We start from the raw sequence: 27,584 nt of genomic DNA, 5'->3' as shown, positions 1-27,584 counted from the left end.
AGGGTAGGTAGAGGGTGTAGAAAGTTCCCTCCCAGTTGGCTCCTGGCCCAGTCCGTCACACCATGTGCATTTTATAACATGCACATGGTGACGGTGCGTATGGATTTTATAACATGCGTGTGTCGGTAAGCACATGTTATAAAATCGGCGTGTCTGTGCGCACGCGTTGGGAACCGTGTACAGGTATGAAAATTCATCTTGCTATTTTTAAGAAAGCTTTCAATTCTATGACAAGGTATAGCACAAGAGGAAATATAGCTGAAATCACAACTGTATCCTAAAGTAAAATAGAAGGGAATAGATATGTATGATCTTTATTTCATGCTGGCTTCATTTCTTAGGTTTTCAATGTTGCTGGCAGAAATGAGGGAGAATTGCTCCATCCTGATAGAGATTTTGCATGAAAAATGTGTTCTCTATAACGTTTTTAAGGAATACAAAGATGTTTGAAAACTACAACAGTATTCAAAATCATTTTTATGACACTATAATTCTTGTATTTTTGTTTCATGTCCTGCGGCGATGGAAAATGTTGTTTTAACTTACCATTGTTTGCTTTGTTCTGTACCTTGCCCTTTTTCATTCTTAAGCCAAATAATTTTAAAATTTCAATTTAAAAGTTAAGCAGTGGTTTAAGTTTGTTTTTTTTATACCATAAGAACATTTGCCAATTTGATTGGGGCAGAAAGAGAAGATTTAGTTTATATCTCTTCCCAAGGGGATTCAGAATCCCCAAATCAGAGTAAAACGACTTGAAAAAAATATGCAAAAAGGTCAATTCATAACGGTGGGCAGTGGTTATTCAAAACTGCCAATTTTATCCTCTTGTTTAAATCCTCCATATGAAGCATGGATACTGGCAGCCTCCTTTTCTTGATTTTATTCATTTTATAATAGATTACAAAAGTAACAAATAAAAGCATTCCAGAGTTTGTTTGTTGAGAAAGCTGGTATGGTAAGGGCACGAAACTATGATAAAGGGCCAAATGTAATAAATCTTTCCCCCTCCCACACACACATCCTTAAGGGGGAAAAACCTCTTAATACATCACTAACTTTATTTCTTTTTTGCCTTAATCTACTCGACTCTAACCAGTTAATAGCAACATTGTTCCTGCCCAGTTTCTGGAGGCTGTTATGTGGTCCAAACAGCAATGAATTGGTTTGCAGGCCAGTAATTCTAGAAACTGCAGCATCTGTTTCAGAGTTGCTGTAAACTCTGACATTGTAGATGAATAAAAAGTGTTACAGAATCCTGTTTGTTTTCCTAGGCTTTTTCTTCACATCTGATGTTGATGTTACAGAGCCATCAGCCTCATGTTTAACAATGCCCCAAAGGCGTGTATATAGGGCTCAGATGCACAAACTCCATCATGCCTTATTGCTTGATTGATTGATTTACTTCTGAGGAAACTTGAATATGTCAGCTGGCAATAAATCACAAATTCTCTCTCAGGGAATTGCCTTGTGGAAGCTGTTAAACAGTAGCTAGTACTCTTGGATTCTGTAGTCTCAAGAGGCCAATATGTAGTGAGCTATGAGAAAAGTAATCCAGCAGAATTTTCCCTTTGCTAATAAAGATTAAAACTTTTGTAGGAATTTCAGAACAAGGTCCCGCAGTTTTACCCGCAGCGTCTCGTCATTATCGCAGATGATGTGGGTTGAGTCCTCCTCAATCTGAATAAGGGTTTCAGCCTCCTGGAGAAGAACAATATGGCCTTTGGCGGTGTCCTCTATCTTCACATCACTGAACCCATGCTACACAAAAACAAGACACAGTAACAACATGAAGAAAAAACTGGAATAAATGTCCTTAAGATGCAAGACAGGACCTTTTGCCCATTGTCATCAGTCATCTTCCATGTTCTACAATCCCACTGTTGCCTCTGTTATCCATGCTTCCCTGTACCCTATTAACAGCTAAAAATGTCTAGTGTATTTTTTAAAAATTTTATTAACGTTACCTCAGTTTATTCAAATATCATTCCACTCTTTATAAATGGGTATGTAAAAAAACATTTCCTTTGATTTTCAAGGAATATCCTTGGTTGAATTTAACTAATGGTCTCTGGACTTACCAGTTTCAAGCAGCTGAGAGATTCCCTTATATACATCGTTATAAAATCAATAAACACTTAAATAATTGGTTCTGTGGTTTCTGAGATCAATGAAGGAGAATCAGTCTAATTCTTCATTCCCAAGAATGTTTTTACCCTTGGCTATACTGTTGGTAATCTGTGGCAACGTGTGAAAGTTTGTGGCTAACAGAATCATAGCCATCAAAGTCAATGTCAAACTTTGCAATTATCTGCAATTTGATACAAATTTCCTGCAGATTTAGAAGTTAGAAAATGTAGCTCAATAGTAATGCTAAAACCAAATGTTGTAGCTTTTTGAAGATTAATTAAAGCAAATCGCCAATAGTATTTTCAAAGTTCCAGTTTGAGACACTGGAGTTTGAAAATCTACATCTGCGTAAGAATAATTAAAAAAAAATAAAACCCACCAGGTAAAAACCATATTATAATACTGATGTGGAAAACAGGACACATGGATGTTCAGACATGCTTTTGCAATGCGAATTGATGCCTGGAACAAATTAATTTGCAAATATTGGTTCAGAATGTACCCTCATTGATTAATGGGACTTTATAGGAGTAAGATACTGCAAAGAAAACCATTATCAGAACTAAAGCAGCTCTGTATAGCCATGATGTAAAAAAGACTTTTCCAATCTTTCAGCCACAGCGGCAAAGGTTATCAAACTCCCTGGCCTTCTATACTTAGGAGGGTGCCCACCTCAATGCAGATGTTCATAGCGACAGTGTTGGTTTCCATGGCCATACACCAACATTAAGTGCTAATGTTTCTAAACTTGCCAGCCCATCAATATGGACACCAATACCAACCAATGTGAATATTTGTAGTGAAACTATGGGCCCAGTGTACTAAAGTGTTTCCTCCATTTTGTGTCCATGTGTAGAAAGTTAGTACATCAGATCATTACAGAGACAGGAATATCCTCACAAAGAAAACGTTTAAAAAATGGAAATTCATATATAAAAAGTTCTTTACTTTTTCCTTTCTCCAAAAAAAAGTTTAAAAATAATGGTAGTTTGTTTTGCTTTTTTAATTTTTACTTTTAAGATGATTTTTTATTTAGAATTGTTATAAGGCACTAATTGACAGCAGTTTAGCTTACTGTAATCTTTACAGTGGTTTAACTAAGGAGTAATTAAGGATTTGATACCATCAACCATTGTTTTACAAACATCGTATGACACAATCTTGGAAGCTGTTCTAATTTTGAGTATTTAAGGAACCGTTTTCCCATGTATTTTCCTTCCCTTAAAAATCATCATTATCTCAGTACCTCCATGGTTCCTACAATATGTATTCTGGTATTAAGAATATTTTTGGGCACAGTTATGTACTGACTAGATGATAGCGTTATGTTGCCTATTATTATTGTGACAGAATTTATAGCCAATGTACTGTTAGTTTTTGTTTTGTTTTTATTATTTATGTAACTTTGTGCATGCTTTACTGATACCCGCCTTTAACAGTGGAAGAGTCTGGATATAAATACTCTTAAAATAAAGAAAGAATGAATTTAGGTAACAGTATGTGTGAGAATGAGTACATAAAAGATGGTTATGAAAACAGCAAATAGCACAAAACCTCTCTCATTATGTGACCCTATATTATCCAACTTGTGAATTAGAAAAACATTTTGGAACAAATGTGATTGTCAACTGAGATATTTTATTGGAGTCATTTTCTCTGAGAAATTTAAATAAAGAGTTCCATGTTTGTTTTTAGGTCTCGCATATACATTCTCACCTTAATAAAGTAAGATACAGCATGATTTGCTAACTCCCAAACTTTGGGCTGCAGGTACTGTAACTGCTTTGGCAGGGTTAGCTCAGTGTCACACTTTTATTGAATATAGTGAAGGGGATGGCCAAAGATCATTTATTTATGACCGACAGTAGTCTAGTTACAGCCTAAAAACTGGTTCAACCCCAGCTACAGTATTTGGTCCGTAACTGGCTTAACAGAACAATGGAAGTTCATTGGGGATGGACAGTAGGGGGACAAACGATTGTTTGGAGGTATAGAGGCCATCGCTCCAAGAGACCTGATCAACAAATACGTGATAGGTGTTATATAGTGATATTAGTTATTGATGATTAGCTGTTCCAAATGTTTCCAAAGTCATTGACTGTCACATGGTTTCTAATCAATGTTAATGTTTTTTGCTTCAGGAGTCTGTTGATAATATCAACTTGATACTGTGACCTAGAAATGATTTAAGTAAAAGCAGGGCAGTGACTGGCTGAACGACATTGCATTGCATTCTTAATATAGTGTTAGCTGCACATGCTGTGGTGGCTTGAAAGTTATTACAGGTAATACCTTTTTAATTGGACTAACTTAATGCCTTTGAGATTAGTTTTCTAGAGCTATGTCCCCTTCATCAGGTGAAGAGCTCGTTTGCTTGGTCAGATTTAAATACAATAACACAGTTAATACTATTCTTAAGTTTCTGCACCAACTGATCTTTCTCTAGATCAATAAGTAGAGAAATAAAATGCACTGGGACAGTTCCAGTGTGTTCCGTGATGGCACACACGTTTTTCCAGCAGCCATTTGACTGCCGGGCACATTTTGGAAGCTGACTCATGCTCACCTTCTCCAGTGTTTGGACAAACTGCTCCACAGGAATAGAGCCACTGAGTAGTGGTTTGAAAGGATGGCATTCAGGGCTGTCTTCATTTGCTCTTTTTCTCTTCTTGCTTGTTTGGGGCTGCACGGGTTTTGGTGGAGGCTAATGTGGAAAAAGTAAATGATCTTTTATTGTAAAAGGCTCAATAATAGCACTACGAAGCCAAAGTGTTAATCGCACTCTACATTTCTACTTTATAAAATGGTTTGAACTCTAAAGTTTGGTATGAGATTATCCTCTTGATCCCAATCCTTGACCTAATGGATTGCATCCTTCCACATCTCTTTAATTAGCTCTCCCACACTTCTTGACCTCAGCCCTGCCCTCCAACTTCTCTAATCCAGGGTAGCCTATCCCTATGGTTTCAAACTACATTGTACAAATCTTCCCAAAGACTCATTCTTCTAAAAATCACACTCATCTCATGTAATTATCCCATCCTGTCCTCACATTTTCTTAGTCTTCCCTGCCTTGAATCTCTCTTTCAAGGCGGGGAAGCAAAAGGATCACAAATTATGAAAAGCTCTTTCATTTCATTTCAGTGTTAACAGTTTATCTACTGAATAATGTGAGTTAATTTGTCTAAGGTTCTTATTTAAAGGAGCCATGTGATAAAACAAGTCACTATGACTTGTTAAAATCAGACATGCTGAGAAAAACTTCTGGTAAATAAAGATAACAGAGCTCTGACCTAAGGCTTAACCAAAAGAGGGAGGGTTTCTGCTGCCTGGTTCTAGTCCCAGCAGAGGAGTTTCCTCTACACAATGATATGACAAATTCTTTTTATGACTTTCATGTCATTCTTGCTCACTTTGTGGCCATATTATAGCATATTCTGCTAATCTCAGCACTGCAAAACTAGCCTAGCTGTGGAAAAGCAAGCACCATTTCCCATTTATTCAGCCCTATTATTGGCACAGGAATAAATGACATACCAGGGCATAGAAACTGTGGTATCTGCACTGTATGTGAATTGTTTGGAAGTGAGTGAATTTTCACATCCAACTTTACTGAAGAATTCGACTCTGTGCGATACAGCACAAGTAATTTATGCCATTTTATGTCCGTGCAATTTCATTTATAATAGACAAAGAAAATGCAAAGTGAAGGTTTGCATAGGGGAGTATTGTATATGGAAATCTTGCAGTGAGACTCCATATACAACTCTGGCGATCACATCACCACCATATTTTAGATCTTCGTTGTTTTGTTTTAGAAACAGTACAATTGCTACGGGGGTGGGTGGGGGGATATATCCCAAGCGCTTATCTGGCATGCACAGCACTGGATTTTCCAATGTGCAAGGTTGAGCCTGATGGCTTTAATCAGGAGGTTGAATGGAAATCACTTGTGTGAAAATGTCTTTTTTTAAGTTCTTTGATGATGATCTTTCTTTACATAAAATTGGTTTGAATATCAAGAAAATGTTTCCAGCTCTTTTTGGTGGATAGATTTGTAATTACCTACCCTTTAAGTAACAGCTGATTCAGAGGTTAGCATCCTGCAGAGAGCTATCCAACCACAGGGAAGTTGTGAACTTAAAAATACAGGTACCATCAATACTAGTGGCTTTTTGTAGATACAAATGTTCATTTACATTAAAAGAATCTTTTATGAATATCTAATTTAATTTAGATTTTTTTTTTTTTTTAGCTACCATGTGAACTACACCCAGTGCAAGAATGCTTTTTGAGCACAAAATTGTTTTCAATTAATGAGTTCATGGATATTACAGAACCTCCTTGAAAAATCCAGTATGGCAAAACATGGAGCTGTAGGGTCGAAGTGACTCTTTCAAGATAAGGATATACAGAAATATTTGATAAGTATGAATGGAGAAATTATTTACCTGATAATTTAATTTTACTTAGTGTAGACAGATGGACTCAGGACCAATGGGTATAGTGTGCTTCTGATAGCAGTTGGAGACGGATCAGATTTCAATCTGACGTCAGTCCTAGTACATATACCACTGCAGGAAGCCCTGCTCTTCAGTATTCTCTTCGAAAAGCAATTGTGGATATATGTGTGACTGAACAACTTGATTAACTTGATTAACTGGAACTGGTTGATGTGGATATAGCTGGAGACTGCCAGTGCACTCAACCGAGAAATGCCGACACCCGGTAGGTATGGGTGTCTTAGTTAGAGGGAAGCTTGACTTACCCGTGTTTGTCTTGCTCTCGGGGAATTGTCACCCAAGGTTTCCGTGATTGTCGGCAGCCATGGGCGGGATGCTGAGTCCATCTGTCTACACTAAAGAAAAAGAAATGATCAGGTAAGTAATTTCTCCATTTCCTAGCATGTAGCAGATGGACTCAGGACCAATGGGATGTACAAAAGCTACTTCTGAACCAGGTGGGAGGCTGCCTGTGGCCCACTTAGTATGCCCTTCGAATGCTGTGTCCTCCCGAGCCTGAACATCCAGGCAGTAGAACCTAGAGAAGGTATGAATGGAGGACCATGTTGCCGCCCGACAGATCTTGGCAGGTGACAGCATTTTGGTTTCTGTAGTGGAATGGGCCTTGACTTGTAGAGGTGGAGGCTTGCCTGCCTCTACGTAGGCCGCCTTGATAAACTTCTTTGATCCAGCGGGCAACGGTTGCCCATGAGGCTGCTTCCCCTTGTTTCTTCCCGCTGTGAAGGACGAAGAGGTGGTCCGTCTTTCGTACGGATTCCGACCTTTCCAGATATCGGAGTAGGAGTCTGCTGACGTTAAGATGGCGAAGGCGGCGAGATTCTTCAGAGTCCTTATGCTCGTCTGGCGATGGCAGCAAGATGGTTTGGTTTAGATGGAAGTGAGAAACCACTTTTGGGAGGAAGGATGGGACCGTGTGCAGCTCCCTCAACTGGGATGGTAGTGCACTTTGAGACCACGCAGACCATGGCATCTACTTTGGGGAATGCCAGGAGGTCTTTGGCGGCGGGGTCCAGGGGGTATAGGGCTGCCAGGGTCCATCCCCCCTTGAACGTGGCCTCTGGAGCCTCCCATTCCAGGTCAAACAGCTGTTGCACGGCCTGCAGCAAAGGGAAATGGCGGGAGGCCTGACGGAGTCCCTTGAGGAGGGGGTTCATCTTCGGTTCCCCTGTGGCACTCATGCTTGGGATAGCAAGCTCTTTCAGGCTGTGAGCCACGAGGTCTGATAGTTCGTCTTTAGCAAAGAAACGCCTCATGGTTCGGTAAGGTTCCGTCCCTGGAGGGATTTCCCCTTCCTCCAGAGAGTCTTGATCCTCGTCCGAGGTGTCCTTGTCCCCAAAGTTGGGGCTTTGAGGTGGGAGGGGCACTTCTCTGGGTTTAGAGGGTCCCGGGATGTTCAGATCCTCTTGGGCAGGCTGTAGCTGTGTCATCGGAGGCACCGATTGCATGTAGACAAAGGTATGTAGGCCTTTGAAGAATTCTACCCAGGAAAAAGATGCTGGGTCTAAATTGAGAGGCGCCGCGTCCCCAGGGAGACCAGTTTGAGGGGGTAGCCAGATCCGGTGTACTGTTGGTGGAACCGGATCCCAGTGCCGTCTGGAGAGGACCTTGGCTTGGTTCACCCAGAGCCTCCTCGCACTGTAGACACAGAGCCGTGGTCTCCTTGTGCTGCGCAGCTCTGATGTGGCATGCTGGGCAGAGGCCCTGAGCCTTGAGCTTCTTGTCCGGTGGTGCCATGGTTTGTGCGTGTAGGACTGCAGAAAACTCCAGTTTGTGCGTTCAAGCATATGCCGGGAGGCTGAGATATGTGCTCCGGGTGCCCGAAGTTGTGCATGTAGGTCAGATGCGCGTTCAAAAAGATGCGCGTGTTGCTGTGCGCACGGGGTTTACTTATGCGCCCGGCACAGTTGAGCGTGTGGCTGTGCGCCCGGCGCCCTTGTGTGCATCGCTGTGCGAACGGCTCGCCTCTGTGCGCACAGATCGAATCGGAGGACAGGGCGGCGATCAAATGAAAATGGCGATGGTGACCAAGCAAGCAATATGGCGACCACCTCGGAGGGTCTCCATGTGGGAGGACCCTCATATCGGACTGGGGTCTAGCCCGGGTAGGGCTGATCAACCTGGTAGCACTGACGCCGGCTGGCGATCTGTGCGGCTATTCGAGCCTCTGAGACTTTTAAGAATTTTCTACCTTACCTTGTCTCGGCGTTTCCCGGTCTCGTTCCGGGCGGTCTCTGGCTGCGGGGGGAGAGGGAAAGTACCTTTACCGCCACGCTCGAAGTTGCACCTGCTGCCTCTCAGCCACACTCGATGCCGGGGGCTAAGTCCACGCCAGGGTCTGGCTACTGGACAGAGGCCTACCTCTGAGGGATTGCGGAAATCACCTCAGGAATCTCGACTGGGGGAGGGACCCATAGGTATCACCACAGGAGAGCAGGGCTCATCTGTAGAGGTAAGTTTTCTTCTTTGTTTTGGATTTCTTTGGTTAGAATACTCTAATGCTGTGCAAGCGAGTATAGAGTCCCGAACTGCCATGGAGACGGAAAATACTGAAGAGCAGGGCTTCCTGCAGGGGTATATGTACTAGGACTGATGTCGGATTGAAATCTGATCTGTCTCCAACTGCTATCAGGAGCACACTACACCCATTGGTCCTGAGCCCATCTGCTACACGCTAGGAAATTTTCTATTATTCACACTGTTTATGGTTATTGTGGAAAAGTGCACAAGTTAAGGCAGTGATGATGGACTCTTGTGCATATTTTTTTCAACATTTAATTGTTTTCAATTTGAAATTTTGATTTTCACTAATGCAGTGATGTTTTTAAGAGGCTTCTATTACAAGAAGCATGTTTGGATAATGTATTAATGGAGAAATTACTTACCTGATAATTTCCTTTTCCTTAGGTCTCTGGGGGTCCCCGTCTGAGGGATGGTCTCACTGGGGCCTGCTAGATCCGGGGTGTTTCCTGAGGAGCTAGCGCTTAATCTTGGATGAGCCTGGCCGTGGGCTGGAGCTCCTATGGCCTCTTCACATTGGGCGCGCATAGGGCGTCTGCTTCCTCGCTCTGTGCGGCTCTGAGGTTGCATGCAGAGCAGAGGCCTAGAGCAATTATGCCTGACTCTGGAGGTGCCGCTTCTGCGGACGCGTGGGCTCTTATGCGATCCATTGCGGTGGATATCAATGTGCGCCGATGCGCTCCCAGCCGTAGATGTGCGCTTAGTAGTATGCGCGAGGCTTAAGCGTGGAGGATTACTAACGTGTGCCTAAAGATGTGCGCCTATTAATGTGCGCCTATAATATGCGCCCAATTATGGGCGCCTATAATACGCGCCAAACCTTGGCCGCCTATGATACGCGCCCGATCCTTGGGCGCCTAAGATACGCGCCCAACTATTTTCGGGCGCCTAAGATACGCACCCGTTGCTTGAGCGCTTAGCTTTATTTGGGCGCTCGAGTGGGCGGAGGGCGGTGAACAAGGACAAGATGGTGACGGCGAGCAGGCAAGCAATATGGCGACCTCCTTGGAGGGTCTCCACGTGGGCAGACCCTGTTAATCCTCGATCCTTGCAGACCAGTAAGTAAAGGATGTACACCTTACCTTGTCCTCGGCGCTTCCCGGTTGCGACCCGGGCGGTCTCCGGCTGCGGGGGGAAGAGGGTGATTACCTTCACCGCCGCGCTCGAGGATGTGCGCCCACCGCCTCTAAGCCGTGCCCGAACTCGTCTCGCTCGGGGGCTAAGTCCTCGCCGCGAACGGCTCCGGACCGAGGCTGCCTCTAAGCCGCGCCCGAGCCCTTCTCACTCGGGGGCGAAGTCCCTGCCGCAAATCGGCCACCGGACCGAGGCTCTTACCTCCGAGGGACCACGGAAATCACCTCGGGAAACTCGACTGGGGGAGGGACCCGAGGGTATAACCGCAGGAGTGTGGGGCTCGTCTTCAGGTAGGATTCTTTAAAATTTGTTTGGTAGAACGCTCAGCGAGCGTGAGATAGCTCCTAACTGCTTTGGAGACGGAAAATACTGATCAGCTGCACTTCCTGCAGGGGTATATGTACTAGGTGCTGACGTCAGATTGAAATCTGATCCGTCTCCAACTGCTAGCACGAGTACACTATACCCATTGGTCCTGAGTCCATCTGCTACACGCTAGGAAATTAAATATTACTTTAAAATAATCAGTTGAATACAAGTGTTTTTTTGTATGTGATGACTGGAAATGGAGCCCTGACATCAAAACAATAGTTGAGCACACTATGGACATACTTTTTCACTGTACATGAAGGGTCCTTACATTGTTAAGAGCCAGATGTTGGTTTCATTTTTTAGTTAATTTTTAAGTTTATTATTTCTTGAGCACAATTTTTAAATCATTTGTTTGATATCATATCTTTGTATTCTCCTTGCATTGATATTGTTACAAACATTAAAACAGTATGCATTCTGGGACTGGAATCCTTGATGATGTATGACAAATGGAGAACAGAGTAGCTGAGACCAGCAATAACTAAGTGTATTGAACAAACCTGAAATAAGTGATGAGGGAATGTTCTGGCCTAGATTTGCCAATAGGTATATTAGGCTTGTGCCTAGGGCAGCAAACATCTGGAGGTGGAAAGTTGGCTGAATCTTTCTCACCAAAAAACACTGCTCTCTACATTCTGTTCCAGGCAGCTTCAGGGAACAAGAGGAGAGGAGTTTAGGCTCAAGGGAAAAGGGCAGATTAAAGAAGCGCAGCTTCACTCTGTGATCAATCTCTTCCTCTCCCAGGCTGCAGGCAGACAATAGGTGGGGAATGAGTAAGACTGGAAGGGACAGAGCAAAGAAAAGCTGCGCTATCTAATCCAGCCCCTCCTCTTCTGCCCTACCATTGATCTGTTCCTCCTGCCTACTGGGATCAGTTACAGTGATAGAGGTATGCATTGAGGATAAGAAAAGGATCATGGGGTGAGGGGGTTGCAAAAGGTGATGTATATGTGAGATAGAGGGGAACAAGGGTCAGAGGCAGTGTTTGGTGAGTGTATGTTTAAGCCAGATTGGGTGAGGATGAAAGGGGGTGGGGAGCAGGACCGAAGCAGTGTAGGGGCACCTCCCTACCCCCACCATAATTTGGATCTTCCCTCCATCTCAGATTCTGTCTCCCAGATCTTGGAACCTCTCTCCCTTCCTTCCTTTCCCCTACTCCTCAGATATTGGAACCTACCCACAATGCACTGATCTAAGGCTCTCCCTTCTCCTCCTTTTCCCCATCTCAGATTTCTGATCCTTCTCATCCTCTCCATTTCCGCTCCTGTCTACTTCTCTTCCCATTCCTAGTCCAAGGCAGCATGATTTTTCCAAAGTTGGGTCTCAGATGAATCTGATTAATTTCTTTGATTAGGTGACCAGGGAGTTGGATCAGAAGAGAGCAGTAGATGTAATGTACTTGTATTTCAATAAGGCTTCTGACATGATTCCACACAGGTGACTTACAAATAAATTGAGCACCCTTGGTATGGACCCTAAAGTGACTGACTGTGTTAGAATTTGGTTAAGTGGAAGGTGACAAAGGGTAATAGTACATGGAATTTATTCCAAGGAAAGGTACAGCAAGGATTGGTCCTTGGACTCATTCTTTTCAACATTTTCATAAGTGACATTGCAGAAGAATTGCCGGAAAAGGTTTGCCGTTTTGCGGATGATACCAAAATCTGCAACAGTTTAAACAGTCAGAAAGATGAAGATGTAGAAGACATAAAGAGGGATCTAGAAAAGCTCAAGGAATGGTCTAGGGTCTGTCAGTTCAGATTTAATGTTAAAAAGAAATTCATACAGTTGGGTTGCGAAAACCAAAGAGTGCCATACATTGTAGGGGGGTGAAATTCTTCTAATCACATAAGAGTGGGATCTGGGGGTAATCATGTCTGATGATCTTAAGGTAGCCAAACAGGTGGATAAGGTGAGGGTATAAGCCAGAAAGTTGCTTGGCTGCCCAAAGAGGGGAAGGGTCAGCAGAAAAAGGAGGTGATATTGCCCTATATAAGTGGTCTTCCTTCTAAAGCATATATGGACAAAGATTTAAACATCTATATCTTAGATGAAAGGCGGGTTTGGGGAGATATAATAGAAAGCAAATGTTGCTTACCTGTAACAGGTGTTCTCACAGGACAGCAGGATGTTAGTCTTCACAAATGGGTGACATCACAGGATGGAGCCCCGTACGAAAAACTTTTCTGTCAAAGTTTCTACAAAGCTTTGACTGACACTGGCACACTGAGTGCACTGAGCATGCTCAGCCTGCAATTATCCCTGCGAGCCACAGGTGTCTCCCTCAGTCTTGTCTTATAGCTAAAAGCGCAAGCGAAACTAAAATAAAAGTGAAAACGTATAGAGACCCAACTCCTCGGCGTGGTGGGTGGGTTTCGTGAGGACTAACATCTTGCTGTCCTGTGAGAACACCTGTTACAGGTAAGCAACATTTGCTTTCTCACAGGACAAGCAGGATGGTAAGTCCTTACAAATGGGTGAGTACCGAGCTGAGGATGCGCGAGAGTGCACCAAATGCACCCAAGATGTGCGAAGGGCACAATGATGTGGGTGGAGTTTGGAATGGAGGGCATCCTGAAACCCTTAAAGGGTTGGTGGAAGGATGTTGGGTAGTTAACCCAAAAGGAACAGGAGTAGATGGACTGGCCAAACATGGAGCATGCCGGCTAGCCGTATGTAAGCAATAATGGGCTGCGAAGGTGTGGAGAGAACTCCAGGTTGCAGCCTGATAATATGTGTACAAGCAGCAGCGGCCGATGGGAAGCTATTAAGGCTGAGGCGGATGCAACAGAGTGTGGTTACACACAGTGTTGGAGTGAAATGCCTGCTGGTTGGTAGGAAAAGAGATACAGACCGTCTATTAGGAGGAAAAGGTCTGTTTGCCAACTGGAACTTGCAGGTTTACTCTTTCCACAGAAGGAAAGAGTTAGGTGGAATTCCTATGGAATGTAGTGCAAGCTAGATAGAATGCAAGCGTAGCCTTTCTGTCCAAGAAATGGAAAGAACCCTCTCGCTCTGGTGAGAGAGAGGAGTTGGAAAAAATGGGCAGAATATATTCTGAATAAGGTGAGATGCAACGTCTACCTTAAAAAAGATAGAAAGTTGAATACGTAAAAACCACTCGGTGACGGAGGAATGCAGGGTCAGATGAGTATGTAACTACAAGAGTGTAACTCATTGACACTGCTGGCAGAAATTACATTTATGAGGGAAGAATTTCCCATGCCAAACTATGAAATGAGAGGAATAGAAAGGCTCGAAACGAGAACGTATGAGACTTATAAGCATGAGATATAGGTTCCATTCCGTGACTAGTGAAAATAGAGGCGGCTTGATCAGTGGATAATCCATGGTAAGCTGACTCAGAAGGGATTTACCGTAAAACGGATATCCCCACTCCCAAACAATAAACCAATTGGAACAGAGGTGTACCTATGTGGAGGATGTCTGGGGAGCAGAATCCGAGGGAGCAAGAGAAAGAGTGGTATAGAAGAAAGGGGAATACCCTTTTGTATGCGTCATGTGGTAAATCCTGACATTTTGAATGGTAGGATTTATGTGTGGAAGGTTTTGTGACGCTACCAGAACCTGAGAACATCAGTTAGTCTACGATTTGGGACTGACTGGTGAGAAGGTAAGTGGTTACTGGTGTGATAGAATGAGAAGTATGTGAAGCATACTGGTCTTGGTCAGGGCGTGGATTAGAGGAATAGTGAACCATGTCCCGATTCAATATTAGAAGAGTGCTGGCTATGAAAGGCAGCAGAAGAGATACATTTAAGAGGCCCTTGATGGAAGAAAGGCGTCTAAGGGAACACATTGGAAACATGTGTAGGGAGTAGAATCTGTGCACCGTATGGTTCGATTCAGACGCAGAGGGCAAGCTCGGTTGACCCTAGTGTTAAAAGTTTTTGCCCTCTACACATGTAGTCCGAGACCATTCGAGAGGATAGAAACCTACATGGAGAAGGTCTGCTAGTGCGTTCAGTAAATCTCTTAGATAAGTGGCCCGAGGATGCATGAAGGGAGCAAGGGCCAAGGGTAGAGCTGTGCAGCTTCCCAGCAGGGCAGCTAAGGTAATGCGTGCTTGTGTGTTGGAAAGCACATTGTCCCTATGCTGTCTGTCTGTATGCACAAAGATTTGTTGCAGAGGCAGTATTAGAAGGCATAAGGGTAGAACTCATGGCTACAAGCTCCAGGAAGTTTAAGAGAAACTGTGCCTGGAGTGGATAGACACATATTGGGTTGAGAAGCTTTTAGGCCAAACTTTGCAACCCTGAGTAAATGCGAGCATGAGCAGAATCAGACTAGGTTGTGGTTCTAGATCTGGAATATGGATGAGGGATGAAAGCGGTTGCACAGCTTTGACCCACTAATAATGGAATTTCACTGAATGTAACCCATAGCAGTTTTCTATGAGGAAAGTGCATAGTGAAAAAACCCCATGGCCCGACAATGAGGAATTGAGGGTCTGAGGTAATGGAAAATGCACGCAGGGACATGTAAGAATTTATTAGAATGTCTGCGCGTATGCTGGACAGGAAGGTCTTTATGACTGTGGTTTCCAGAAGTGTTGTATAAGGGATTTATGGCAGTGACAATAATCCCTGTTAGGAAATGTATAGTGAGTCAGGAAGAAGTGAGAGCTCCTTGCATGGACTGACTATGGTTGTGCAGATGTCCATACAAGGAAAAGAGTGAATGATGTTGCACTCCGCAGAGAAACAGCATTCACTAATAGTGATTGAATGTAATACTCCTGTTGCCGAAGCTGATGCCAGCGGCAGAGCTTGGGTTTGGTAATATTGTTGACTCAACATAAAGCACATGGAAAGATTAGAGTAATGTACTTACTGCAATCTGGAAGCATGGAAACAAGAGTTACCATTGTACCTGTGACTTCTAAGAAAATTGGTACTTCTGAGGTCCAGGATGTGCGGACAGTGACTACTTTCTGTGGAAAGAAAGAATAGTCCAATTAAAACTCCCCAACTCCCCTCCCTTCCCTCCTCTGTGCTTCGTAGCAGCTGGGGGAGTGTACCGGGAACTTTGGTACATGGTGGGGGTGACCGCTCTGATATCCGGCCAGATGGGAGACCAAGGGGTGTCCCAGTGGAGGGGCTGAAGTAATCAGGATATCATATAAGCTCCCACGGGAGAGTGAGTGGTAAAGTCGTACCCGCATTTCTGCGTGCTGTACAAGGCGACACTGAGACCTGACGTCCGGCTTTAAGGTAGACTTGTTCTTGAGGCAATATTTGCTGAAGCTCATGATTAGCAGATCAGCGAATGCACCTGAACCTTGGTTTTGAGCAGGAACCAGAGGACAGAGCATTAATCAGTACAGAGCCTCATTGCTGAAAAGGGAGGAAGCCCTGACGCACTCCCAAAGAAATGATAGAGGGGTTCTCCTGGTATTGTGGCTGACATAGCTAGCATGTGTGACATAGCTAGCATATGTGACACTAATACAGTTCTTGAAAGACACATGATCCAGAACTTTTCGAACAATGTGGCCCGAATTAGAGAACACATCTCAATGGGAATGCCGCAGAAGCGGGTACTTACCATCCGACATGGATCGCCGCAGGACGAGCCGCTGAAGGTTGCTGTCTCCGATCTCCAGAGTCCTCAAGGGGTAGCCCGTGGACATAAACGTCCCCTCAACTCCGATACTCGGTATGGTGGCACAGGTACGGAGGAGACGGGCTGGGCGTGAGTGGCATTTCGACTGCTATTGAAAACAGAGGGCCACAATCCCGCACCTATGACGGTGGGGTATGCCGGGAACAGGGGAGCCGATTAACGAGCTCGTGATCCCACCCTTGTCGCAGCGACTCGATGTGTTGTGACGCCAATGCAGAATCCATTGGACCTCGATCCGGTGTTTCTAGATCACCAAGGACTGCCAAAACTGTACGGAACAGTGCTGATGGCAGTGGTGATGTGGCTCTGCCCGAGCATTGTCCAGCCTCGAGAAGGAAAGCACCGATGTGCTGGATGGCGTCAGCAGCAGACGATCCCTGTGTCGGTGACGATGGGTGCCACAGTGCTTGGCCCGGTCTTTCCCCAGCGCCGAAATGGAAACCCTCGCTGTCCTGGATGGCGATCTATGATGGACTGTCAGCACGCCTGCTCTGTTAATACAGGGCTTGAAAAAGAACCCAAAGCATGGAGCATTGTGTGCAGGTGAGGGCATTACGTGGCGGTGCTATGTCGGTATTGACGGTATCGAGGGTATCGTCAAAACTGGATATGAAAAAACATCGAGGACTCGGCCAGAGTAATGATGCCAGTGGCAGAGCACTGATAGCATCAGCATAGGTATCTATGGGAACGATGTGGCATCGAATAGTCGAGAAAAACATCTCGTTATCGAAAAGAGATACCGGCATCGACTGAGTCGATGACCGCATCGAATGGAACGTCGAAGACACCGATGGGAATGATGTGGGGGTCGAGGGCATCGATGTATGGGGCGGGCGCAGACATTCTCGGTGGCAAAGCCACAGGCATCGACAGTATGGCCACGGACGTTGACGGTATCGATTCGGGTAGCAAATGTGTGCGTGGAATCGGCGCCAAGGATAGGGGTGTCGATGGCACCGACCCGGGCACCGATGGAATCGATGTTGGCAAGGACTCCATGGATGGAAGTGACATTGACATCAATGGAATCCATTTTGGCATCGATGCCAGCCATGGAATTGGCATTGGCATCGATGGCATCCATGGAAAAGGTATAGGCATGGATGCCCATCAATGGAATCGACCTGGCATGGATGCCCATCGATGGAATTGATCTGACATCGATGCCCATTGATGGAAAACACCTGGGCATCGATGTCCCTCGATGGGAACCATCTGGCATCGATGTCCCTCGATGGGAACCATCTGGCATCGATATCCATCAATGGAATGGGCCCTGGCATCGATGTCCATCGATGGAATCGACTTGGCATCGATGCCCACCGATGGAATCGATATGGCATGGATGCCCATCAATACCCATTGATGGAAAGGCTCTGGACCTCGATGAAAAGGCTGTGGACATCGATGGCATCCATAATTTAAGGGATGGCATCGAGGAAGTGACCCTGGCATCGATGGAAGTGTCCCGGGCAACGGTGGCATCGACCCGAGTATGTGCATTGAGGGCATTCACACGGGTAAGGTGGCACCGAAGGAGCCCAAGGAAAAAACAGCGCGAAGGAGGAAAAAACCTGGCAGCACTGATGAAAAAGATGCAGGGAGAATGGCATCAGGGTACAACGGGGGAAGGGGTACTGATGGCACCTAAAAATCCAGGGCGGTCTGAGGAGGGGTACCTTTGGTAGCGATGGGGCATTGATTGCGCGAGGGTACCGGGGAATGAAGGACCCAAAACTACAGGGGCCCTGGCAGCAACAGAAACCTTTGAAGTCCCTGTCCCATTAGCGTTAATAACCAAGCAGAGTGTCACAGAGGGACACTCGCAGGCTATGTGTAGCTAACTGAAAAATAAGGAAAGGGAAGGCCTCAGTCAGTTAGCAGGCCAGAAGGTGACAGGAACTGACCGAAAAAATAAATCAAAGTACTCACCGAGCGTCGTAAAAACGTATGCGGAGGGAGACCCGTGCAGGGAAAAGTGTCTTTTGAAGTAAAAAGTTAAGTGTTTCCATGAGGAAAAAAGTTAAAAATTCCTCACAGAGCTCCAACCGCTATGCTTACTGCAGAGCGGAAAAAAGAAGACAGAGGGAGACACCTGTGGCTCGCAGGGATAATTGCAGGCTGAGCATGCTCAGTGCACTCAGTGTGCCAGGGTCAGTCAAAGCTTTGTAGAAACTTTGACAGAAACGTTTTCCATACGGGGCTCCATCCTGTGATGTCACCCATTTATGAGGACTACCATCCTGCTTGTCCTGTGAGAAACATTTAAATATTTCCAAGGTTTTCATGTACAGGAGGCAGGCCTCTTTCAATGGAAAGGAGGTTCTAGAACGAAAGATCATGGAATGAGGATGAAAAGTAGTAAACTGAGGAGCAATCTAAGGAAGTATTCCTATACAGAGGGTTGTGGATGTAAGGAACAGGCTCCCTATGTAGGTAGTGGAAACAAAGGTAATATTTGAATTCAAGAAAGCCTGAGATAAACATAGAGGATCTTTGAGGGACTGGTAAGAATTATAAAACTGAGAAATTGATGTGGATAGGACTTTCTGCCATCGCGTTTCAATGATACTGCAATTCAAGATGAGAATATATTTGCTGTATTATAAGAATATGCACTGTATTATGGCTAACCTACTGTATACTCTTGTTTTCTTGGTTCGGCATCACTTATTTTTTCAACCCAGTTTGGAAATCACCAATTTAAGTTATTACTTAACTTTTTTTTTTATTAGGCACATTTGAATATATTTCATAGCATGAGAATGCAATACAGTAGGATAAATTAAGCAAAAGCAAAACAAAGTCTCTAATAATCAAAAGAAAAACTCTTTAGTTCTGGTTGGTTCTGTTATGCATGTCCTTCTAGTTTGAGTCTGGCATCTCTCTCCTGCTCCTCTGGACTTCCAGCTCATAAGAACATAAGAAAATGCCATACTGGGTCAGACCAAGGGTCCATCAAGCCCAGCATCCTGTTTCCAACAGTGGCCAATCCAGGCCATAAGAACCTGGCAAGTACCCCAAAACTAAGTCTATTCCATGTTACCATTGCTAATGGCAGTGGCTATTCTCTAAGTGAACTTAATAGCAGGTAATGGACTTCTCCTCCAAGAACTTATCCAATCCTTTTTTAAACACAGCTATACTAACTGCACTAACCACATCCTCTGGCAACAAATTCCAGAGTTTAATTGTGCGTTGAGTAAAAAAGAACTTTCTCCGATTAGTTTTAAATGTGCCCCATGCTAACTTCATGGAGTGCCCCCTAGTCTTTCTACTATCCGAAAGAGTAAATAACCGATTCACATCTACCCGTTCTAGACCTCTCATGATTTTAAACACCTCTATCATATCCCCCCTCAGTCGTCTCTTCTCCAAGCTGAAAAGTCCTAACCTCTTTAGTCTTTCCCCATAAGCTCAATTGCAACTGGCTCCTCTTAGGGCCACAACAAGCCTTCATTTACAGTTAGCTCAATGTGAGCAATGGATTGATCAATGTCTGGTTCTTCCTCACCATCCCCTTTGAGGATATGAATGCTACCTCTGCAACATCCCCAAATCCTGGCAGGCCCAGGGAGCAGAAGCAAAGTCTGGAAATGAAACTCATGTTTCCCACACGGCAGCACATTAGATTGGCCCCATCGATATTTATTCTGCATCCCTTTCTATCCTCCTCCCCTGAAGCATTCAAAAGTGTCAGTGAACTACTGAATGATGTGTTAATGGCACAGCTGTCACTGGCAAGAGGCAGAAAGGGAGTGACACTAATGTGATTTGTGTCATCATTTTATAAATAATCTGTCTACTTCTTATCATCACTGGGCACACTGCCAATAAACTAAACACAAAGAGATTTATGTTAAAACCGCTTTCCTATTCAAATACAATCTAGCAAAAAATGCAGTCAGACACTTAAGGCAAAGCATTGACTTCCCATGAGATATCACTTGGGCTGGTTCGCTCAGGATAATGGTTTATTCCTCTGTTTAATAAGTAACAGTCTGCTTGTGCTATGTAAACATGGGATTACTTACACAGAACGGCTTCTGACCACAATAAAAATGACTATAGCTTCTTCAGTGTATCCTCAGTAGATAATGCATATCCTCTGTATATTATACATTTGAGAGGGGAATTTCTTACAGCTATTTTGAGGAATAAACAGTGCAAATTTTCACATACCAAATATTTAGCCAAAAAAGCCAGAAAACAGTGATGTAGCAAGGTAATTGAAGGCCTGGGCTCAGTTCCCCTTACCAGTCCTTCTAATCTCTCTCACTCCCCCTATTAGCCTTTCAAGCCCCCACTGATATTTCTATCCATCTTTTATCCTTTTTCACTTCTTTCCATTTAACTTGTATAGCTTTCTTCCTTCCATCACCTGTTCAGTTCTCTCTTTCAGTAGCCAGGGGTAAAGTCTTGTCGATTGGCGCTCCTGCTCATAAGTTTCAAAGTTGTTCTAATTCAACCCCTTTTTGTGTCATCTCCTAGAGAGAATGGGGTGGTTTGGTCATAGTGCTAGATTATTAATGTATTTATTGTATCTGCACATGATTATATCTAAATGGATGTATTTTTTTTATATGTATTTTACCTATGCATTGAATTGCTATTCTGTTTCACTTTGCTCTGTATTTTGATTATGCATTATGTACTGTATTTTATGATTGTGTTTTGTTATATGCAACAAAAGCGCAAATGAAACTTTATTTGGTCAAAGTTTAGCACTTATAATTCTTTTATTTCAACACGGTGACTCCTTTCAGTGAAACACAGTATTCACTGAAAGGAGTCACCGTGTTGAAATAAAAGAATTATAAGTGCTAAACTTTGGCCAAGTAAAGTTTCATTTGCGCATTTGTTGCATATATCTTACGTGTAAAGTGCATTTTTGCTCCAGTGCAATATAGGACATGATTGTGTTTTGTAACCTGAGTTTGGATTTACCCATAAAAAGGCATAACCCAAACCAAAAATAAATTTGATAACATTTTGCTTTATCCCTCCACTTGTCTGCCCCTCCTCTTCTCTTTTCCCCATTTTGTTTCTTAACTAACCCAAATCATTTATTTATTTATTTTAACATTTTTATATACCGATAACCCTTTGCACAACGTACCGGTTTACAAAAAAACAGCGGAAGGCCATAGGAAAAAGGCACAACCTTTACATGGAACGTATAAAAGTAACATTTGAACGCCTTTAGAGGAACGTCGGACAAATATTTGATATAGAATGATATGATAGTATAACAAATGATAGAATGTAACTTAGAATTGAAATACAAAGGTAAAAGGTATGTATTTATATAAAATGATAAATGCTGGCAAAAAGGGGGGGGGCAGGCAGGCGGAACGGGGGGGTGGAAAGATGTTTAAAAAAGGTATTATGAACATGGAGGGGAGGGGTAAGGGGAAGTTAACGTATGTACAAGTAGGGGGAGGACTACTGGGCTTTTGTACCATTTCAGGTACAAAGACTTGAATATGCACTCTGTGTCCTCCAGGTTTTGTATTCCTTTCCTCCCCCACCATGCCTACAGTCATCCAGCTCCCTTCTGTATTCTATCTAATCTAGTCCTCACAGATCTCCCTAATATTTATTTATTTATTTTTAATTTTTATATACCGACATTCTTGCATACAATGCAAATCAGGCCGGTTTACAGTGAAACTGAATAATATCCCTCCTTCCCCTGTTCTCCCTCAGCCCTGTCTGCTTTCCTTCAGTATATCCTCCTTTTTTTTTGAAACGAAAAACAGGTGCAATATACCAGAAAATGAACAGCAAAACAACAGAGCACGGCCCAACACATGGAGTACATACAAGCATATATACACTGGAATACAGTGGTTTTGGGTGAATAGGTTGTGATTGGTACATACAAGCATAAATAGCCGTACATTAAAAGAGGTAGCTTTCTCTTCCTCTTCCACAAGGAACAGCTGAGGCAGAGCCCATTTCCTGGTCTTCCTCCTGTGAGGGTCTGCCACCAGCTAGCTGCCTCTTTTCTTTGCTCCACAGGGCTGCTGAGCAAGAGCATTTTTTCTTCCCCTGCAGGGCTGGGTCAGGAATCACCTTTTCTGCCTTTTTCGATCCTTCAGGCTGGGCGCCCCCCCCCCCCTCCTTTCGGGTCAAGGTGCATTGTGCTCCCTAGTGCTATGTCACTGCCTTATAATTTCTGAAATGGACATTTATCAAACTCCTTGAATGTCCTAACCTGTAGGTCTACAAGTACTATTTGGGAGTTTGCTGTATCAGCGCAAACAGGTTCATTAGACAAAGAAGTCTTTCGTTAACCCAAGTGCTGATAAGTGAGCTATAACATAGTGGCTTACTGTAATTATAATTTTGTTCTTTTAAAGTCATTTTACAGCATGTGGATCTACCCTTTACTGTTATGCCTGGAAACTCTATAGGGCAAAATATTTGGCAGAGAACAGATTCTATCAATTTATCTAAAGCAACAACAAAAATTGAACTGTTCTCTTGTCACAATACATGGGGATGCACTTTTTAAATTGTAAAGTTAAATAGTATAATTTGGAGAGATTGATAAAGTTTTTATTTGACTCAAAATTTCCTTTAACTGAATTATTTGGGACTTTTGTATATGGAAGTCCCTGGTGGTCTGGCTGGGGGCCATTGGCCGACTCCTATCACATGGTAGGAGCAATGGACAACCCCTACCATTTGACAGGAGCTGGCCAGAGGCACTGGTAGTCCCTGTCACATGGTAAGGGCAAAGAGATGCTGGCACCATTTTAGTTACTGGCAGCTGACAGCCTGGGAGCAGGAGATCGCTCCCGGGCACTGCACCAGATCACCAGGGACTTCGATGGGTCTGGGGGGTTCGGGAGGGTGGGTGGTGGGCTGTGATGGGTTGGGCCTGGTTTTGTTTTGGGGGAGGGAGGGAGGGAGGGTGGTGGGCTTTGATGGGTTGGGGCTGGTTTTGTTTTTTTTGACATGGGGGGAGGGAGGGTGGGAGGCTTTGATGAGTTGGGGCTGGTTTTGTTTTTTTGACATGGGGAGGGAGGTTGAGGGCTTTGCTGGGTTGGGGCTAGTTTTGTTTTTTGACATGGGGAGGCTTTGATGGGTTGGGGCTGGTTTTGTTTTTTGACATGGGAGAGGGAGGGAAGTATTGAAACAGCGAGGGCAGTCATTAGAACAGGGCTTCCCAAACCTGTCCTGGGGACCCCACAGCCAGTTGGGTTTTCAGGATATCCACAATGAATATGCATGAGATACATTTGCATATACTGAGTCTCCATGGTATGCAAATGTGTCTCATGCATATTCATTGTGAAGGCATTTGACAAAGGTTCCTCAAACTGTTAACCCACATGAAACTCATAATAAACATCGAAAAGACAGAAATAATAGGCTTGTTTTTCTTTCAAGAATTATCACCCCTACCACCCCTCAAAATTGAGAATCAAATGGCGGCAATTTCCCCGATCACACATGCACACAATTTAGGAGTCATCATTGACAGTGAATTATCCTTCAAAAACCATATCACAACAAAAATAAGGGAAGGATACCACAAGTTACTAACACTGAGACATTTAAAACCATTTTTAACCCCAGAGGATTTCAGAACAGTACTACAACTGCACATTTTCTCCAATTTGGACTATTGCAATTCCTTATTATTTGGATTACCACTCTCCAGTATTCGTCATCTTCAAATCTTAAAAAATACGGCAGCCAGAATCTTAACAATCTTACAAAACAATAATCTTACAAAACGATATGGACATATAACTCCAATTCTTACATCCTTACACTGGCTTCCAATAAAATTCCGAATAGATTACAAAATATTGACATTCTACACAAATTAATATATGAGGAACTGACTGACTGGTTAGGCGCTACTATCAGACTTCACGTATCACACTGAAACCTTCGCTCAGCCAACTAAGGCCTCCTGACAATTCCCTCCTTTCGGTCCGCACAACTTATCTCAGTTTGTGAACGCGCAATCTCTCTCGCCAGCCCCAAACTATGGAACACACTACCAACCGAATTAAGACTACAACCCAGCTTGAAAATATTTACGAAGGAATTGAAAACCTGGTTGTTTACCAAAGCCTACCAAGAAACACTATGACAATCCTGTATCATCCCCCTTTAACACCTTTTATACAGAGCCCGACCATTTTTATTTCTCTTAGTTATGATCACTTGTATATTCTACCTTTATCTTTATTCTTATTATATATTATGCTAATTTTATGATCTTGTCTGTAACTGTTATCTGACTTTTATTCCAATGTTTGTACCATGTTTTTTTTTTTAAGAATGTTAACCAGATTGAAACTTGTAAACCGTTGTGATGGCAAAACCAAAGGATGGAATATAAAACTCATTAAATAAATAAATAAATACATAAATGAGAAAAGTAAAAAGCTATGGGATAGGTGGCAATGTCCTTTCGTGGATTACAAACTGGTTAAAAGACAGGAAACAAAGAGCAGGATTAAATGGACAATTTTCTCGTGGAAAAGGATATACAGTGGAGTGCCTCAAGGATCATTACTAGGACCCGTGCGTTTCATATATTTATTTATTTAACACTTTTCTATACCAACTTTCAGGAATAAATTCATATCAAATCGGTTTACATGTAACAAGGGGTATAACTTAGTCAACCATTTAACAAGATGCGAAAGTTACATATATATTTATAAATGATCTGGAAAGGAATACGACGAGTGAGGTAATCAAATTTGCAGATGATACAAAATTATTCAGAGTAGTTAAATCACAAATGGATTGTTATAAATTGCAAGAGGACCTTGTGAAACTGGAAAATTGGGCATCCAAATGGCAGATAAAATTTAATGTAGATAATTGCAAGGTAATGCACATAGGAAAAAATAACCCATGCTGCATTTATACAATGTTAGGTTCCATACTAGGAGCTACCGCCCAGGAGAGAGATCTAGGCATCATAGTGGATAATACTTTGAAATTGTCAGCTCAGTTTGCTGTGGCAGTCAAAAAAAATCAAACAATGGCCTGGATTTATCAAAATGCACTAAATACCGCATGCATTAGAAAAAGGGGCGTGTTTTATGGTACTAGGCAGTTTATCGCAATTTGCGCTAATACCTATGCGAAGAGCTAAGTTACCGCAAACTGCGATAACTTTTTCGCACTTTGAGATAAGTGCCAGAAGTGTGGTATTTCCTACATACAACCACTGGGGGGACCATGTTTACTATCAGAGCCACTGAGAGGGAGAGGGAGAGAGAGAGTGCCTAGTCAAAATGCCCCAACACTAGATATAAATACCTATCTCTATGGGAGGCCCACCTAGTAACTCGAGGTGAGGTTTAGGTATTAGTGTAGGGGTTAGGGGCCACTTTGACATTCAAAGTGAGACGTACGAACAGAACAGTGCTCTCTTGTGAAGATTTGATGACCCTCGGAGTGAGGAAAGTCACTCAAAGATGAGATTTGTGCAATGTTCTCTCAACCTAGCTTGATGTTACCCAGGTAAAGAGTCCATCAAATGGTAAACCCAGCCCACTCCCACCCCTAAGTCCTCCTCTTTTTCGGATTTGCATCGTACCATACGATATGGTTAAGGGCTGCATGCATTAATGGAGCTTTTCGCATGCGATAAGCCCTTAACACATGTGAAAACCCCTTATAGCATTTTGATAAATGACCCTAAATGTTAGGAATTATTACGAAGGGAATGGTGAATAAAACAGAGGATGTCATAATGCCTCTGGATCATTCCATGGTGAGACCGCACCTTGAATTCTATGTACTATTCTGGTCGCCGCATCTCAAGAAAGATATAGTTGTGACGGAGAAGGTAGAGAGAAGGGCGACCAAAATGATAAAGGGGATGGAACAGCTCTCCTATGAGGAATGGCTAAAGAGAATAGGGCTGTTCAGCTTGGAGAACGGACGGCTGAGGGGGATATGATATAGGTCTTTAAAATCATGAGAGTCTAGAACAGGTAAATCTGAATTGGTTATTTACTCTTTCGGATAATAGAAGGACTAAGGGGCACTCTATGACGTTAGCAAATAGCACATTTAAGACTAATCGAAAAAAATTCTCTCTCACTCAACGCACAATTAAACTCTGGAATTTGTTGCCAGGGGATGTGGTTAGTGCAGTTAGAGTAGCTGGGTTTAAAAAAAGGTTTGGAGAAGTTCTTGGAGAAGTCCATTACCCGCTATTAATCAAGTTGACTTAGAAAATAGCCACTGCTATTACTAGCATCAGTAGCGTATATGTAGCCTGGATTGGCCACTGTTGGAAACAGGATTCTGGGTTTGATGGACCCTTGGTCTGACCCAGTATGGCAATGTCTTATGTTAGCTTAATTGACTACCCAGTTGAAGAAATGAGACCCTTGCCGGCCAAGCTCAACACCTCCAAAATATGGCACAAACACTGCAGGGCTACAGGCCTGAAAAGCCTCCCCCCCAACCTTGAAATTGCAAAACTGAAATGTAACCTGTGTCACCACCAGAAGTCAACCCTCCTCCCACCCCTCCCCCTTAAACCCGCCCTGAACTCTCCCACTCTAGAAACCCTCTCTCACAACTGGTAACAAGTGTCCAGTGCCTGGTGCATCCAAAATGACGCTGACCAGCCTTTGCACCATCATGTGGTAGAGGCAAAGGCCAGTTGGTGGCATTTTGGAAAAATGGTGTTGACTGGGCCCAGAGATTGGGGGGCACTCTAAACCCCTACTGCACCACCAATCGTTCATTTTAAGGCATGGGGGGGGGAGGGCCAGTGGGGCCCTAGACCACCAGGAATTTATTTATTTGGAAGGGAGGGAGCAGGGGGAAGGGGGAGATTTTACAGAAAAGGGGAGGGGTTTGGGTAAGGGATAGCAAATGTTGCTTACCTGTAACAAGTGTTCTCATAGGACAGCAGGATGTTAGTCCTCACATATGGGTGACATCACAGGATGGAGCCCAATCACAGAACACTTTTGTCAAAGTTTCTAGAGCTTTGACTGGCACCTACTGGGCTTGCCCAGGATGGCACTAACCCTGCAACCAGCAGGGGTCCCCCTTCAGTCTTGTTTAAAAGCTATAGTAAGTGCCAAAAAATAAAATAAGAAAACCGTAACGAACCCAACACCGCGGGGTGGCTGGCGGGTTTCATGAGGACTAACATCCTGCTGTCCTGTAAGAACACCTGTTACAGGTAAGCAACATTTGTTTTCTCACAGGACAAGCAGGATGGTAGTCCTCACATATGGGTGAGTACCGAGC

At 43.6% G+C, this 27,584-nt stretch overlaps 1 protein-coding gene across 4 annotated transcripts in view; it reads right to left on the bottom strand.

The window, feature by feature from the left end:
- Positions 1-575: 575 nt before the first annotated feature.
- Positions 576-27,584, bottom strand: part of INTS9 (integrator complex subunit 9) — a 423,090-nt gene continuing 396,081 nt past the window's right edge. For all 4 annotated transcript variants that reach the window (XM_029596158.1, XM_029596159.1, XM_029596160.1 and 1 more), the window contains 2 exons: positions 4,694-4,831; positions 576-1,758 (listed from right to left, as the gene is read on the bottom strand). In XM_029596158.1, the coding sequence (XP_029452018.1) occupies positions 1,582-1,758; positions 4,694-4,831 (315 nt within the window). In that variant the 3' untranslated portion in view covers positions 576-1,581. The remainder of the gene's footprint in view (positions 1,759-4,693; positions 4,832-27,584) is intronic.

The sequence above is a fragment of the Rhinatrema bivittatum genome, chromosome 3 (assembly GCF_901001135.1).
Source record: "Rhinatrema bivittatum chromosome 3, aRhiBiv1.1, whole genome shotgun sequence".
In the NCBI taxonomy this organism is placed as follows: domain Eukaryota; kingdom Metazoa; phylum Chordata; class Amphibia; order Gymnophiona; family Rhinatrematidae; genus Rhinatrema; species Rhinatrema bivittatum.
The sequence above is the reverse complement of the archived record's forward strand: the minus strand, read 5'-3'. Positions and strand labels throughout refer to the sequence as shown.